The sequence below is a fragment of the Giraffa tippelskirchi genome, chromosome 7 (genome assembly GCF_054371585.1).
Source record: "Giraffa tippelskirchi isolate mGirTip1 chromosome 7, T2T-mGirTip1v1.2.pri, whole genome shotgun sequence".
Lineage (NCBI taxonomy): Eukaryota > Metazoa > Chordata > Mammalia > Artiodactyla > Giraffidae > Giraffa > Giraffa tippelskirchi.
The window spans coordinates 863,735-879,869 of record NC_137281.1 but is presented as its reverse complement, the minus strand read 5'-3'; the positions used below and the strand labels follow the sequence as shown (position 1 = coordinate 879,869).

The 16,135-nt window shown below is 43.4% G+C and overlaps 2 protein-coding genes across 9 annotated transcripts in view; one reads left to right on the top strand and one right to left on the bottom strand.

Moving 5' to 3' along the window:
- LOC145514434 (uncharacterized) overlaps positions 1-16,135 on the top strand; it is a 60,915-nt gene that overhangs the window by 23,203 nt on the left and 21,577 nt on the right. The window contains exon 1 of one of the 2 annotated variants that reach the window (XM_081512218.1): positions 7,493-7,616. The exons of the other annotated variant lie outside the window; for it this stretch is intronic. The gene's annotated coding sequence lies outside the window, so the exon portion shown is untranslated. Of the gene's footprint in view, positions 1-7,492; positions 7,617-16,135 lie in introns of those variants that run through there. 2 annotated transcript variants of the gene reach the window in all.
- Positions 459-7,366, bottom strand: LOC145514444 (uncharacterized). Of its 7 annotated transcripts, none has more exons than XM_081512251.1 (5): positions 7,152-7,366; positions 6,573-6,713; positions 6,280-6,364; positions 6,032-6,158; positions 459-4,042 (listed from the first exon to the last, which is right to left on the bottom strand). In XM_081512251.1, exons 4-5 carry the CDS (start codon positions 6,063-6,065, stop codon positions 2,652-2,654), a joined length of 1,425 nt encoding a protein of 474 aa, XP_081368377.1. In that variant the 5' UTR covers positions 6,066-6,158; positions 6,280-6,364; positions 6,573-6,713; positions 7,152-7,366; the 3' UTR covers positions 459-2,651. The 7 variants fall into 7 exon arrangements, with proteins under 7 accessions (XP_081368377.1, XP_081368378.1, XP_081368373.1 ...); XM_081512252.1 differs by having other exon boundaries at positions 6,573-6,751; positions 7,152-7,214; XM_081512247.1 differs by having other exon boundaries at positions 6,280-6,751.

Genomic DNA, 16,135 nt, shown 5'->3' with positions numbered 1-16,135 from the left:
GCAGGAATACTGGAGTGGGTTGCCATTTCCCCCACCCAGGGGTTACACCTTACACAGATGTTCAGAACTTGTCACCTCATAGTAATTTTACTGTTTTGGGGGGAGGGACGGTTAAACTATTTTAGTTGAAGGATAACTGCTTTACAGTGTTGTGTTAGAGTCTGCTGTGACCAAGTTTCATCATCATTTGTATCATTTGTTGCTACTGGATCAGTATGATTGAGTTGGAATGATGTACCTCTGTCAACTTTTCCCAACTCCATGTTCAGTGACACCATGTTGTTAGTTTGAAATTGGCCATGCTAAGAATATTTGTATTCGGAAAATTGGAAAACACTACAAACCTGGACTTCGTTATATTATTGAAAGTCTAGATTTAAAAATATGTGGATAGTGCAGATTAAATTTAAACTACATAGTATATGTAGTAATTACATTGTATATAGCACACACAAAAATTGAGGATAAAAAGGAGCTATTTATTTGTTAATGAAAAGAAAAATAGGTGAAAGATAGGAACAGATATTTTACCAAGAAGACATACAGATGGCAAATAAACCATGTGGAGAAAGAAAGATCAACATTATGATTCCTTAGGGAGATGTAATTAAAACGACTGCTTCCTTAAATTCAAAATTTAAGGAAATTCAAAAGACTGACCATACCAAGTATTGGCCAGAATGTAGAAGCATTTTACATGCTCCTGGTGGGTATGTAAAAACAATCTATAAATGTAGATCATAGTTTGTCAGTTTTATAAGTTAAATATTCACCTAGTCTATGACTCAAGCTTTATACTTTGAATTACTAACACAATGTAAGTGAAAATCCATCCATACATACAGAATTAAATATAAACATCCTAGCACCTTTATTTACAATAACTCACAGTAGAAATAACCCAAGTGACCATGGAACTATAGAAAAGATACTACTCCGCAATAAAGAATGAACTTATATATTACCACTTAAGAATCTCAAAATATTTAGATTCTGCACTTCAAATAGATACACTATATCATATGTCAACTACACCCAAATAAAAATTTACAAAATGACTCAAAAGAAACATCTAGGTCTGTCACACTTTCCAGGAAATCAGATCTTGAGAAATCCCTAGTGGTCCAGTGGCTAGTAATTGGCACTTTCACTGCCATGGCCCAGGGTTCAGTCACTGGTGAGGGAACTATGATCCTGGAAGCCTCAAAGAACAACCAAAACCAAAATGAAAAACCCTCAGGTCTCACAATCCTATATTGCCTCTCTTTTCTGATGACCTTGGAGAAGCACCCTTGCCTTAGTGGCAGCAAATACTGAAGAGAATAGATCTCTTCCCACCTGAGTTAACAGGAATTCTGGCTGATCATAGAGCCACAATGTGGATGAAGGGATTTTCTCTGTTTGCTTCTCTGCATCTGTGGCAATGGCCTTTGGCTGAACATTCTAGATGTTCAGGCATCTGTGCACACTGATCCTGCACAGTCACTGGAGCATCTGCTGATGCAATGTTAGGGCACACTCCACCTACTTCACTGCAATCTCCTCCGCTCCAGGGTTACTTGACGAACATGGTTCTCTCCAGCCCTGTAGTCTTACAGTGGAACTATCTAGTGAATTCTGGGGATCAGGGCATGTGGTTCTTTCATAGGTTAACTGCTGAGCATTATGTGATTATTCACTGTGAATAACAATTCATGTTTCCAGAAGCACTGGAGGTTGTCACAACTTCATGGCTCAGATGTTTTCTGAGCCCACAAAAAACTCTGATACACAGTCCACAAATCAGGAACCCAAAGCCTTGCAGTCTTTCTGAGGAGACCCTGAGCAACAATGTATTTACATTAGGCCAAAACCACAAAGAGAGCTACATTCTTCAATCATACTGATGTGAGGCGCACAAAGCACAGGACCCCCATGAAAGCTGTGCCATCATTAATGCTGGCAGAGCCCAATTTTTTTCCAATAACCTCACATAAAGTGAATAGAACCCCCAGACCAAAGAGGGCTGAAACATTAATGCCTTTATTGCAAAGTGCAAAGGAGTACAAGGCATGCAGTTCTCAGCTTGCTGACGTGGAGGCTGGGAAAATCAGAAGTGTCACCAGAAACTAGCATGTCCCTGAAAATGCAGTCCCTGCTGGCAAGTCACCAACAGAACTGAAACTGGGTCCACTGGGCCCAAATTGAATGAGGTCCATGCCCTACTTTCAAAATGAGAAAGGAATGAGGATGCCATAAGAGATAAGACTACTCATTACTTCCCTCCACAGAAAGGGATGGGACAGAAGTCAGCTTCCCTGAGCATGTTGGGAGGTAACTTCCACAATGTGAACCTGCTAGGTGACAAAGATGAAACTGGCAGTGACATAAAGCTGGAAAGGGCCTGGCAGGTAATTGAGCCACAAGGGAAGCCCCTAATAAAGTAAAGCACAGCTTGTTAAAGATTCCTACATACCTGGAACTTAAGGGGAATCACCCCAATGTGGATTTTCAGTTGCATTAGATGGCTCAGTCACAACTTCTCCAGTGTAAATATACTAGAAGGAAACTGCACATACCAGCATATCTAAGGCCTTTCACTGGTATGACATCTCTGGGGTTGAATGAGGTCATATTTGTAGCTGAAAAGTTTTTTCCAACATTCACCGCACTCAGCACCTTTTCCCAGTGTGAACTCTCTGGTGCTGACTGAGGCTGGAACTTTGGCTGAACGCTCTTCCACATTCCCCACACTCGTAAGGCCGTTCTCCAGAGTGCACTCGCAGGTGTTTAACAAGGTTAGATTTGCAGCTAAATGATTTCCCACATTCACTGCATTCAACAGGCCTTTCTCCAGTGTGAACCCTCCAGTGATTCTTGAGGTTGGAGCTATGGCTAAATGATTTTCCGCAGTCCCCACATTCATAAGGCCTTTCTCCTGTGTGGACTTTCCGATGTGAGCTAAAGCTGGAGCTTTGCTTAAAAGATTTCCCACATTTACTGCACTCATAAGGCCTCTCTCCAGTATGAAGTCTTCTGTGGTGAATGAGGCTGGAGCTTCGGCTAAAGGATTTTCCACATTCACTACACTGATGAGGCCGTTCTCCAGTGTGAACTCTCCGGTGGTAAATGAGGCTAAAGTTTTGGCTAAAAGATTTCCCACATTCACTGCACTCATAAGGCCTTTCTCCAGTGTGAACTCTCTGATGCTGAATGAGATTAGATCTTTGACTAAAAGACTTCCCACATTCCCTGCACTCATAAGGTTTTTCTCCTGTGTGAACTTTCCTATGGCTGTTGAGGCTATAGCTTTGGCTAAAGGATTTTCCACATTCGCTGCATTCATAAGGCCTTTCTCCACTGTGAACTCTCTGGTGTATAATGAAGCTGGAGAGGTAGGTAAACAATTTTCCACATTCATGGCATTCATAAGGCCTTTCTCCAGTGTGGACTTTCTGGTGCTGAATGAGGTTACATCTTCGAGTACAGGCTTTTCCACATTTGCTGCACTCATAAAGCCCTTCTCTAGCGAGGACTCGTTGGTCTTCAACAAGTGTGTCTGTGCAGTTGAGGCCTTTGTTGCCTTCTCCCCAATTCTCATGCCTTTTTCCATTGTGAGAGACAGCCTCACACTCATTACTATCGTTTGGCTTCTCCTCAGTGTGAATGACCTGTTGATGAAAAAAGCCCACATTGACCAAGAAGTCGTTCCCAATCTCCCCATAGACAGTGGGTTTCCCTGACACATGGGTTGTGGAGCTCTTTATAATCAAGGCTGTGTCCACAGAACTTCTGATGGGTATCTCTCCAATGTGTTGCCCCTGGTATTGCTGAAGGTTGGCAGAGATACAGAATCGATTTCCACATGTGTATGGTTTCTGCCCAAGATGTGTTTCCTGGTGCTCAGGAAAGTGCAAAATATCTCTCAAGACTGGGCCACATATCTCAAAGGGATGGCCCTTCTGGGGAGATGAATCTGCCTTGAGAGTCCTGATCTGTGACACTCCTATACAAATGCTTTGTTCAGAAGGTGCTTCCTTATCTTCTATTTCATGCCAACAGCCTGAAATTAAAGAAGTGATGGTGAAGTACATGTTAACCTTATTGAGAAGAGACAAAACCATCACAAATGTAACTCAACACATCAAAGGATCAGTTCATGAAATTGCTTTCAGGAAAAGTCAGCTTGAGGAAGCAACTGCTGTGCACAACTGGGTCCCTAAGGTCACAGAATGGTGCAGGTCTCACTGGGCACAGGACATGAGGAAAGGCCCAGGGGAAAGGTTTGTGCTTTAACTCATTTTTCTGTCAGCGGCTTTTCTTTCTCTGCGGCCGTGCCACCTGACATGTGGGATGACAGTTCCCCAAACAGAGATCGACTCAGTGCCCTCTGCAGTGCAACCACAGAGTCTTAACCACTGGACCACCGAGGAAGATCTGTCAATAGATTTTAGAAGGATTATATCTGCTGATGACATGTGATGCTGTGTAGAAGTCCAGTTCAGTCCCAGAAAAATCTGACTGGAACAAAGGTAACAGTATTTAAGGATTATTATATACCTGCACACTTTAGAATACTACAAAGTCTGAGTAGGGAACAGTGGGAGGAATGAGTGAGGTAAGCAGTGTAGAGATGTGGAGAGTAGCTCAGCTGGAATCAGAATAGAAATGACAAGTCAGCAAAGTGTCGAGAATTGAGAAGGGAAAGCAGTGAGGTGTGGCTACTGCCAATGGCACCAATACAGAAGTAAAACAGGATAGGTTCTTGGTATGATTTCAACCAAGCCCTGAAGTCATGTCCTCTGTCAACTTCCATTCATCTGGGTCAGGCCTGCTCTGAGCACATCTTGTTGAGAATGGAGTCATGTCCATCCTGTGAAGCTCAGAGGACTTCTTCTGTAGCCCCATCTGAAGATCTGCATGTACTCAAGAGAACTAAAATCATAAGGGAATGACAGGACAAGTCAGTAGCCAAAACAGGCCCAGATAACTCAGCACACAGGAGACCACCAGAAGGCTTTTTAAATATTACCAAAAAATTCCTAAGGCCATAGCTGAAGGAAAGATAGCACAGTAGTAAGAACCAGGAATCTGACTTCCCTTCTGGACAACTACACCAGTAAAATTATTCTAATGCAACTCTTTTGCAATGCTCAACTGCTTTAATTTTCTCCCTTTCAGCTCTTAGCATGGTAATAGTATTCATCCTTCCACTCCCTACCTCTGAGCCCTTGGGATGGGGACCTTGTACATGTTCCAAGAATAGCTTCTAGGAGTCAGGATGGACAATAAGGAGTCTGTCCTCCAAATGTCAGAAATACTTCAAGATCAGAAACAAGAAAATGATGCCAGCTTCTACCAGTAGGATTCAACGTAGTATTCAAAGTTCTACACGGAGCCTTAAGCAAAAAGACAAAGGCATCCACAGCTCATGAAATTGTAAAGATTGCACCACAAAACTTCTAGAATAAATGAATTCAGCAAATGAAGAGGATACAAATTAAATATCTGTGGGAATTCCCTGGTGGCCCAGTGGTCAAGGCATGGGTTCATGCTGTGGTTGGGGAACTAAGATGGTGAAGGCAGCAGTGTGGCCAAAAAAAAGAAACTGGTAAATGTTTTGTATACGTGCCACAAGTGAAATAAAGCAAAAAGAACCTTAACTAAGGGTTTGTCAGTAACATTTGTGTAAGCAGTGACTATGTAAGTGACTACACTTCCAGCACAGTCAGAAACAAATGTGAGCTATAGGAAAGAAGCATGCTATACTAGGGTGCTATGGTGCTAGAGAGTCACCCAGTGAGGCAGAGGGCAAGACAGGGGGGTCCATTAGGCTGACAAAACAACAGTGATAACAAACCCTTCCCTAGGAGGCTTTGGGGCAGTAGGTGCTGTGGTGATACAGATGAGACGGAGGCGAGCACTCAGCCCAGCCCTTGTAAACACAGCACAAACTGTTGTCCCAGGCAACTAGGGACACAGCTGCCTGCCCCTGGAGAAAAGAGAAGCACAGAGCTTGGCCCAGGGCACAGGGGCAGGTGGAAGAACTTACCCAGTGAGGAGGTAAGTGCAAAGTTCTCCAGCATCACATCATGGTACAGGCATCTCTGAGCCTCATCAAGGAGAGCCCATTCCTCCCAGGAGAAGTACACAGCCACATCCTCAAAGGTCACACTGCCCTGCCAGGATACAGACAGATGAGACCATCAACCGCCTCACTCCTGAAGACCCACAATCCACCTCCTCACACATCTACCCCATCTCCATCTTCCTCCTAAGAGCTCAGAAGAGATTCCGGACCTTGGTGCCATAGCTGTCTGCTCTCTCCTCACTCTCCCACTAACCGCTCTGTTCACGCTGCTGTCCACTCTGCAACCAATGGAGCCTGTAAAGACCCAGAAGAAATCACCTCCCTGATTGATCAGGGGCTCTGTATCAACCTGGAGGGGTGGGATGGGGAGGGAGGTTCAAAGGGGACGGGATATATTATCAGTTCAATTCAGTTCAGTTGCTCAGTCGTATCCGACTCTTTGCGACCCCAAAGACTGCAGCACGCCAGGCTTCTCTGTCCATCACCAACTCCCGGAATTTACTCAAACTCAGGTCCATTGAGTCGGTGATGTCATCCAACCATCTCATCCTCTGTCGTCCCCTTCTCCTCCAGCCTTCAATCTTTCCCAGCATCAGGGTCTTTTCCAGTGAGTCAGTTCTTCACATCAGGTGTATACCTATGGCTGATTCATGTTGCGGTTTGACAGAAAAGAACAAAATTCTGTAAAGCAATTATCCTCCAATTAAAAAAAAATATTTTTTAAAGAAAATTTTCCATGGCTTCAAAGGTCTCAAGAAGGAAGGTACAACTCCTCAGTCCGCCACTGCAGATGCGACAGCATACACACACGGTTCCCTGCAGTCATCAGATGGACCCTAGGTTTCCCGAATTCTCCTGCCTCAGTCGGACCGCCACATCTCTGTGCCTGCGCATCCCTCCGCCCATCGCCCTCTACCAGCCGCCACCATACTGTCTGTCAAACAGAAGGCCCCACCCACCACCGCATCGCTGTCCTCGATACCGGGGCGTGGGCTGCGGGCACATGAGCAGGCGCCCAGCGCTCGGGGCTTTAGCGTCTGTTAGGATGAAGCCGATGAGGGCCGGACGGATCAGCGTTTACCTGAGGCGTGTTCCTCAGCGCTGCCGCCGTCGCCGCCGCCATCGGACTCGGTGGGCGGAGAGGGGCCAGCCGAGCGTCCCGGAAGGACCAGGCACCAACGTCTCCAGGCCGCCCTGCAGAACCCGACTGTGCCCGACTGTAGAACCGCCTCTAGGCCCGCCTCTAGTCCTTGGGGACAAAGCGTCTTCTAGCGCCTTCTATGTCACCTCAACCCCGATCCTTCGGACCTCGAGAACCGCTATGAAAACACAGGAAGTCCCGCCTTCACCCAGTGAGCCCACTCCCCGGAAATGTCGAAATTCTGCATGTTCATTGGGTGGTCTCCGCTGCCGCTCAACGCCTAGCTTTCTGGATAATGGAGTTCCGACAGGCACAAGCCCGCAGCCTGAGAGCTTCTGCCTGAATCTCCCAGGGTCAAGGAAGCCTCTAGAAGGCTGCACAAAACTGACCTCCCTGTTCTTCCAGGTAGGCTAGAAGCTTCGTTTCCTCTTCAAGGGGCTAAGGACAATTTCTGTGGAATTCGAAGAGCATATAGAAAGCCTTCAAAGCTATTGATCTCCGAAGTGTTTGGATAATAATTTAGATTCCATGCAGCTGTCTCTAGTGAACATGCCCTGATAGATGACGGTGATAATACACTATCATGCTGTCCTTTAAATGTACTCAGACTGAGGCGTTTAAGTCACTTTTGTGAACTTTAGTGAGTTTTGTCTGGGACGTTAAAGGAAAAAAAATCCCCTGTACCATAGGAGACGAGATAGAGGAGGCATATTGGGCAACTCTAACAAAGATGGAGAAGGCAATGGCACCCCACTACAGTACTCTTGCCTGGAAAATCCCATGGACGGAGGAGCCTGGTAGGCTACAGTCCATGGGGTCGCTAAGAGTCAGACACGACTGAGCGACTTCACTTTCACTTTTCACTTTCATGCACTGGAGAAGGAAATGGCAACCCACTCCAGTGTTCTTGCCTGGAGAATCCCAGGGACGAGGGGGGAGCCTCGTGCGCTGCCGTCTATGGGGTCGCACAGAGTCGTACACGACTCAAGCTACTTGGCAGCAGCAGCAACAGCAACAAAGATGGATGTGGTGGGATCTGGGGCTCGCCTTCCTCTTAGTCCGTGATTGTGCTGAGCTCAGTGAAAAACATCGTTTTATCCATAAAACATGAAATTATTGTATCTTAAGAAACGCAAATCTTTTATACATGCACGTTCTTTTTTTAATATACAGTTGCCAGTTTCTCATGAAATATCACCTTTGCTATTGTTTATTAAGGAGTACTACTCTCTGTACATCTATGAAACAGAAAGTTGTGAAAAACGAAATTCAACTGAGTAAGTGTTAAAAATCTAAATGATTTGGACTTCCCTGGTGGTGCAGTGGTCAAGAATCCGCCTCCCAGGGCAGGGCACATGGGTTCCATCGCTGGTCTGATAAGATTCCACATGCCTGGGGCAACTGAGCCCCTGTACGTAGCTACTGAAGACTTCCAGCCTAGGGCCTGTGTGCCACAACCAAACAAGCCACTACAATAAGCAGCCCTCGCCCGAAGACTAGGGTGTTACCCCACCCCCCTGCCACCCCGCTGCAACTAAACTAAAGAAAGCCTAGGCACAGCAGGGAAGAACCAGTGGGTCCAAAAATAAATACATAAAATTTCTAAATGGCTTTATTGAATGATTCATGAATCTGACAGTGTCAGTCAAGCAAGTTCAGAGGAGCTCTAAAGTGCCACAGAAAGAGAAAGGTTTTTTTTTAAGGCAGCACAAGGACGTCATAAAACTTGTGGACAAGGGGAGAGGGGATGAGATGATGAGATGGATGAAAGGAATAACGAGGAAACTTTTATTACCGTATGTAAAATAGATAGCCAAGGGGAATTTGCTGTTTGTCTAAGAAACAGAGGGGCTCTGTATCAGCCTAGAGGCCTGGAATGGGGAGGGAGATGGGAGGGAAGTTCAAAAGGGAGGGGATATATGTATACCTATGACTGATTCAGGTTGAGGTTTGACAGAAAGCAACAAGATTCTGTAAAGCAATTATCCTTCAATAAAAAAATAAATTTAAAAAAAATCATAAATAAAAAAAGGAACTATTTCACATGTTATCTCCCTTTGGAGAAAAGTTCTTTTTAGATATGTTATCACATCTTCCTTTGAGGAATGGAGACGGTCCATGTGACAAATGGTCCCATTGGTACTGACCAGAAAATTCTTTGCTAACGCTTTATGATTACATTTCTGGGGAAGGTTGTAACTGCAGTTATGATACGGACCAAGTCTTGGTTTTAACACAAATGACTCTCCTTAGAGCCTGTTGTTTCTTGTTTAACGAAGTGAAAAATCTGATTATTCTATCTTGTGGAAAAAACCAATGTTTATGCAATGGTAACTTTTTTTTTTTTAATTCTGTCTACACATAGATGCATCTATCTGGGTTTGCCTGTGTGTGTGTATATATATATATGGACATAATATATATGTGTTATGTGTTTGTTTCTTTAAAAGTAATTTGTAATTTGGGTATAGAGTTGTTGTTTGCTCACTTAACAAGAGTTTTTTTATTTACCATTATATCAATAATTCTAGCAGAATAATTTGCAAGGGTAATTATCTAATTTAAAAAGCTAAAAATACAAATTGATAACTGACCTAACAGAAGAAATTAGTATAGTTATAGCTGTTAAGCTAGATTAGGGAATTTTTTTTTCCCTTGTGCAGAGATCAAGGAAGAACTTAGAGACATGAGTGTCACTGCTAGTGAACACAAAGGTGCTGAAAGCAGGGGACAATGATGCAGTTAGCACAGTGGTGTCTGTCAGCCACTGCTTTGGATTCACAATCAGTGTATTGCAAAGAGTCAAAATGGAAGAGAGACGATCAAGAAGACAAAGGTGCTTACTAGGATCAGGATAGTACCTGAGGCTCTGGCCTCATGGGAAAATCTGGGTGAGAGTCTGTTGTTTGTGCCTGTGTAGGGTAAGGACCATGTGCCTACTAGTCCAGCTCATGAAGCCCAAACATACAACATCAATGGAAGATAATATAACTACATGTAAGAAGCTGATGAATTTGGCGTGAGTGAGGAACAATAACCGTAATCGTTTTTACACTTATTGTTTTGCTGTTTCTTGGGCCACCTACTCTAATAGGAATGCAGATGTATGCCAAGAGCTGTAGTATCCAGAAAAGGAAACTACAGAAATCAGTGTACTTTGGAGATTGAATTCCGAAGTCCACCCACAAAGCGTTTCTGGGGCAAAATTTCATAGCCTGGAAGCCACTCAGAAGATAGGGAGTGCTGAGAGAAACCCCTCTGGCCACTCTGTGAAAACAGAAGAAAAGTTTACATCCACCAACATCAAGTAAATATTTCCATCCGAAAGCTGTCATTGTCTGTGGGACCCTCTGGAAAAGAGAGCCAAGTTGTTGCCTAAGGCCAGTTGGTTGACAGTGTGATCTGTGGGTCTCAACTTGTGTCCAGTCAACAAAGTGAAGTTATAAAGACAGAGGAGAGAGTAGTTCTCCAGGATCCCAGCTCCAGTCTGAGTGAGGAAGATAACTTCCATATCCTGCTTGGCATGTCCTTCAGTTTCACATCTGAAATATCTAGGAGATATTGATTTTAATTTACTGCTGCTGCTGCTGCTGCTAAGTCGCTTCAGTCGTGTCCGACCCTGTGCGACCCCATAGACGGCAGCCCACCAGGCTCCGCCATCCCTGGGATTCTCCAGGCAAGAATACTGGAGTGGGTTGCCATTTCCTTCTCCAGTGCATGAAAGGGAAAGTGAAAGTGAAGTCGCTCAGTCGTGTCTGACTCTTAGCGACCCCATGGACTGTAGCCTACTAGGCTCCTCCGTCCATGGGATTTTCTGTCTGACTCTTAGCGACCCCATGGACTGTAGCCTACCAGGCTCCTCCGTCCATGGGATTTTCCAGGCAAGCGTACTGAAGTGGGGTGCCATTGCCTTCTCCAATTTGAGGTACAAATAAATGAAGAAATCCTAGAAAGATAAATAAACTCAAATGTGTCACTTCCTCCTACTTGGCTGTATCTACTGCTGAACAGAGCACAAGACTTTCTTTTGATAGCACATTTTCGTACTTAAGTCGTTAAATCATGTCTGACTCTTTTAGGATCCCGTGGACTGTAGCCCGCCAGGCTCCTCTGTCCATGGGATTTCCTAGGCAAGAATACTGGAGCAGGTACCAGTTCCTTTTCCAGGGGATCTTCCCGACCCAGGGATCGAACCCTAATCTCTTCTGTCTCCTGATTTGGCAGGCAGAATCTTTACCCCTGAGCCACCATGGAAGCCCTATAATAATGCCCCTATTCAAGTCAGAGTATTTTACTTTAAATAGATGAACAGGGAGGCCTGGCATGCTGCGATTCATGGGGTCAGAAAGAGTCGGACACGACTGAGCGACTGACCTGAACTGAACTGAAGAATAAGTGGTTATTAATGAAGGTCTTCTGGTGGACTCCATCCAAGTGTTCATATAAGGGAGTATTTGAATAAACAATGCATCATTCACACGACATATCTTCCTACAGCCATGAACTGAATGAAGATGATTTCATCGATGTATAAAGTCACCTTCAGTATATATATATATTTTTTGGCTACTCCACATGGCTCTCAGGATCTTAGTTCCCCAACTAGGTATCAATCTCCTACCCCTGTACTAGGGAAGTCATCTTTAAAAAATATATATAGTTATTCTAAAACCTCAAAGATAGAAGGAAATATGAGCAGTTTCTCCTGTGCTTCCAGTACAGACCACTTCAGGGTAATCAAATTGAGGACACGGAAAATATTTTTTTTAATTCAAAATATTTTTTAATAAGCACCAAATAGAATAGTTCCCAAACTTTTCACTGAGAACCTCTTCATTACTGAAAGAATGTCTGAAACATAATTAGTTAAGTTAGCCTTTTAGTCAAGAAATCTCAAGCTGCCAATCGGCTTCCCTGGTGGCTCAGATGGTAAGGAATCCACCTGCAATGCAGGCAAACGGGTTTGATCCCTGGGTTGGGAAGATTCCCTGGAGAAGGGAATGGCTACCCACTCCAGTGTTCTTGCCCGGAGTATTCCATAAACAGAGGAGCCTGGTGGGCAGCAGTCCATGGGGTCACAAAGAGTCAGACTCAACTGAGTGACTAGCACTCACTCCTTCACTCAAAGCTGCCAATCAGAGCTTCTGATAAACAGGTTGACAACCTTGGAATTGGATAAACAACTTTTAAAATCTTTAACTGTACCCTCTGTTAAATGGAAACAGTGACAGACTTTTATTTTCTTGGGCTCCAAAATCACTGCAGATGGTGACTGCAGCCATGAAATTAAAAGACACTTGCTCCTTGGAAGAAAATGGATGACCAACCTAGACAGCATATTAAAAAGCAGAGACATTACTTTGCCGACAAAGGTCCATCTAGTCAAAGCTATGGTTTTTCCAATAGTCATGTATGGATATGAGAGTTGGACTATAAAGAAAACTGAGCACTGAAGAATGGATGCTTTTGAACTGTGGTGTTGGAGAAGACTCTTGAGAGTTCCCTTGGACTGCAAGGAGATCCAACCAGTCCCTTGGACTGTAAGATCAAACCAGTCTATCCTAAAGGAAATCAGTCCTGAATATTCATTGGAAGGACTGATGCTGAAGCTGAAGCTCCAATACTTTCACCACCTGATGTGAAGAGCTGCTTCATTAGAAAAGACCCTGTCCTGGGAAAGATTGAAGGCAGGAGGAGAAGGGGATGACAGAGGATGAGATGGTTGGATGGCATCACTGACTCTATGGACATGAGTCTGAGCAAGCTCTGGGAGATGGACCATAAAGGAAGCTTGGCACCAAAGAATTGATGCTTTTAACTGTGGTGTTGCAGAAAACTCTTCAGAGTCCCTTGGACTGCAAAGAGATCAAAGGAGTCAATCCTAAAGGAAATCAGTCCTGAATATTCATTGGAAGGACTGATGCTGAAGCTGAAACTCCAATACTTTGGCCACTTGATGCGAAGAGCTGACTCATTTGAAAAGACCCTGATGCTGGGAAGGATTGGGGGCAGGAGGCGAACGGGACGACAGAGGATGAGATGGTTAGATGGCATCACTGACTCAATGAAAATGAGTCTGAACAAGGAGTTGGTGATAGACAGGGAAGCCTGGCGTGCTGCAGTCCACAGGGTTGCAAAGAGTCAGACACAACTGAGCAACTGAACTGAACTGAACTGAGAGATAAACTGGATACTGAGAATGGAAACTGACTACTGCTAACAATTCAATTCATTAAATACATATTTTTTAGTACATAAGTAAGTCAAATGGTAACATAGCTAATATTTCTTCAGTAATATCAAGGTAGTATTTTAAAAGTTAAAAGTTTAAATCACGTAATGAAGAAAATTAGTCTTCACAATGATAAAAGTGATATTAGCCCTCACAAAATAAAAGCAACAGTGTTTACTTATTAGAAATCTGTTAGTTCATTGAAATGTAGCAGGATGTTTACAGAAGCATAGACACACAATCACACACTAACATACATACACATAATGTGAAATACTTGGGAAAATAAGTGTATATATAATAAGATTTTTGAGACTTCATTGATAAAGTGAAGGTAAACATTGGCTTCACACATTAAGAGCTTTAAAAACCTAAAAGTAAGCGGCAGCAAATACCCTAACTCAAATAATCGTGCCTATTTTACATATTTATGGATAAGAAGAGAATAATGCCCACATATGGCACAGATGGCAGGTCACTTTATTTTGTGAAAATGAAACTAAAATTAAACCAGAATAAAGTATATAAAAACGTGGAATGTAAAAAACTGTTGATAATTAGTCAGTACTAAGATTTAGCAGTTGCAAAAATGATGTAAAAATACTAGCTATGAAGAATCAATACTCAGAAAAAGTGAAAGTTTCTCAAATATGTTTGTCTCACAAGTTATCACAAATATAATTAAATTGAAATGATATTCTGTTATTTTTAACTATCAGTTCAGTTCAGTTCAGTCGCTCAGTCGTGTCCGACTCTTTGCGACCCCATGAACCGCAGCACACCAGGCCTCCCTGTCCATCACCAACTCCTGGAGTCTACCCAAACCCATGTCCATCGAGTCGGTGATGCCATCCAACCATCTCATCCTCTGTCATCCCCTTCGCCTCCTGCCTCCAATCCTTCCCAGCATTAGGGTCTTTTTCAATGAGTCAACTCTTCACATGAGGTGGCCAAAGTATTGGAGTTTCAGCTTCAACATCATTCCTTCCAATGAACACCCAGGACTGATCTCCTTTAGGATGAACTGGTTGGGTCTTCTTGAAATCCAAGGGACTCTCAAGAGTCTTCTCCAACACCACAGTTCAAAAGCATCGATTCTTCGGTGCTCAGCTTTTCTTCACCGTCCAACTCTCACATCCATACATGACTACTGGAAAAACCATAGCCTTGACTAGACGGACCTTTGTTGGCAGAGTAATGTCTCTGCTTTTCAATATGCTATCTAGGTTGGCCATAACCTTACTTCCAAGGAGTAAGCATCTTTTAATTTCATGGCTGCAGTCACCATCAGCAGTGACTTTGGAGCCAAAAAAACAAAGTCTGACACTGTTTGCACTGTTTCCCCATTTATTTCCCATGAGGTGATGGGACCAGATGCCATGATGTTAGTTTTCTGAATGTTGAGCTTTAAGCCAACTTTCTCACTCTCATCTTTCACTTTAATCAAGAGGCTCTTTAGTTCTTCTTCACTTTCTGCGGTAAGGGTGGTGTCATCTGCATATCTTAGGTTATTGATATTTCTCCCAGCAATCTTGATTCCAGTTTGTGTTTCTTCCAGCCCAGCGTTTCTCATGATGTACTCTGCATATAAGTTAAATAAGCAGGGTGACAATATACAGCCTTGACATACTCCTTTTCCTATTTGGAACCAGTCTGTTGTTCCATGTCCAGTTCTAACTGTTGCTTCCTGACCTGCACACAGGTTTCTCAAGAGACAGGTCAGTTGGTCTGTTATTCCCATCTCTTTCAGAATTTTCCACAGTTTATTGTGATCCACACAGTCAAAGTCTTTGGCATAGCCAATAAAGCAGAAATAGATGTTCTTCTGGAATTCTCTTGCTTTTTTGGTGATCCACTGGATGTTGGCAATTTGATCTCTGGCTCCTCTGCCTTTTATAAAACCAGCTTGAACATCTGGAAGTTCACGGTTCACCTGTTCTTGAAGCCTGGCTTGGAGAATTTTGAGCATTAATGTACTAGCATGTGAGATGACTGCAATTGTAGTTTGAGCATTCTTTGGCATTGCCTTTCTTTGGGATTGGAATGAAAACTGACGTTTTCCCATCCTGTGGCCACTGTTGAGTTTTCCAGATTTGCCGACATATTGAGTGCAGCACTTTCACAGCATCATCTTTCAGGATTTGAAATAGTTCAACTGGAATTCCATCACCTCCACTAGCTTTGTTCGTAGTGATGCTTTCTAAGGCCCACTTGACTTCACATTCCAGGATGTCTGGCTCTAGGTGAGTGATCACAGCATCGTGATTATGTGGGTCATGAAGATTTTTTTGTACAGGTCTTCTGTATATTCTTGCCACCTCTTCTTAATATCTTCTGCTTCTGTTAGGTCCATAGCATTTCTGTCCTTTGTTGAGCCCATCTTTGCATGAAATGTTCCCTTGGTATCTCTAATTTTCTTGAGGAGATCTCTAATCTTTCCCATTCTGTTGTTTTCCTCTATTTCTTTGCATTGATTACTGAGGAAGGCTTTCTTATGTCTCCTTGCTATTCTTTGGAACTCTGCATCTAGATGGGAATATCTTTCCTTTTCTCCTTTGCTTTTGTCTTCTCTTCTTTTCACAGCTATTTGTAACTATAACATATTTTAATTTACCCAAATTTTATTGTGGGTCAAATTCCTCTAATAGGAGTTTTCCCTTCTCACCTTCCCTATCATAAGCCATAATTAACC

Coding starts and splice junctions, on each gene's coding strand:
- LOC145514444 (XM_081512246.1), bottom strand. CDS start 7,193: ATGGCGGCGGCGACGGCGGCAGCGCTGAGGAACACGCCTCAG. Junction 6,159..7,151: donor CGCTGAGGAACACGCCTCAG/GTAAACGCTGAT, acceptor GTATCCTGGCAG/GGCAGTGTGACCTTTGAGGA. Junction 4,043..6,031: donor TGCACTTACCTCCTCACTGG/GTAAGTTCTTCC, acceptor CTTTAATTTCAG/GCTGTTGGCATGAAATAGAA.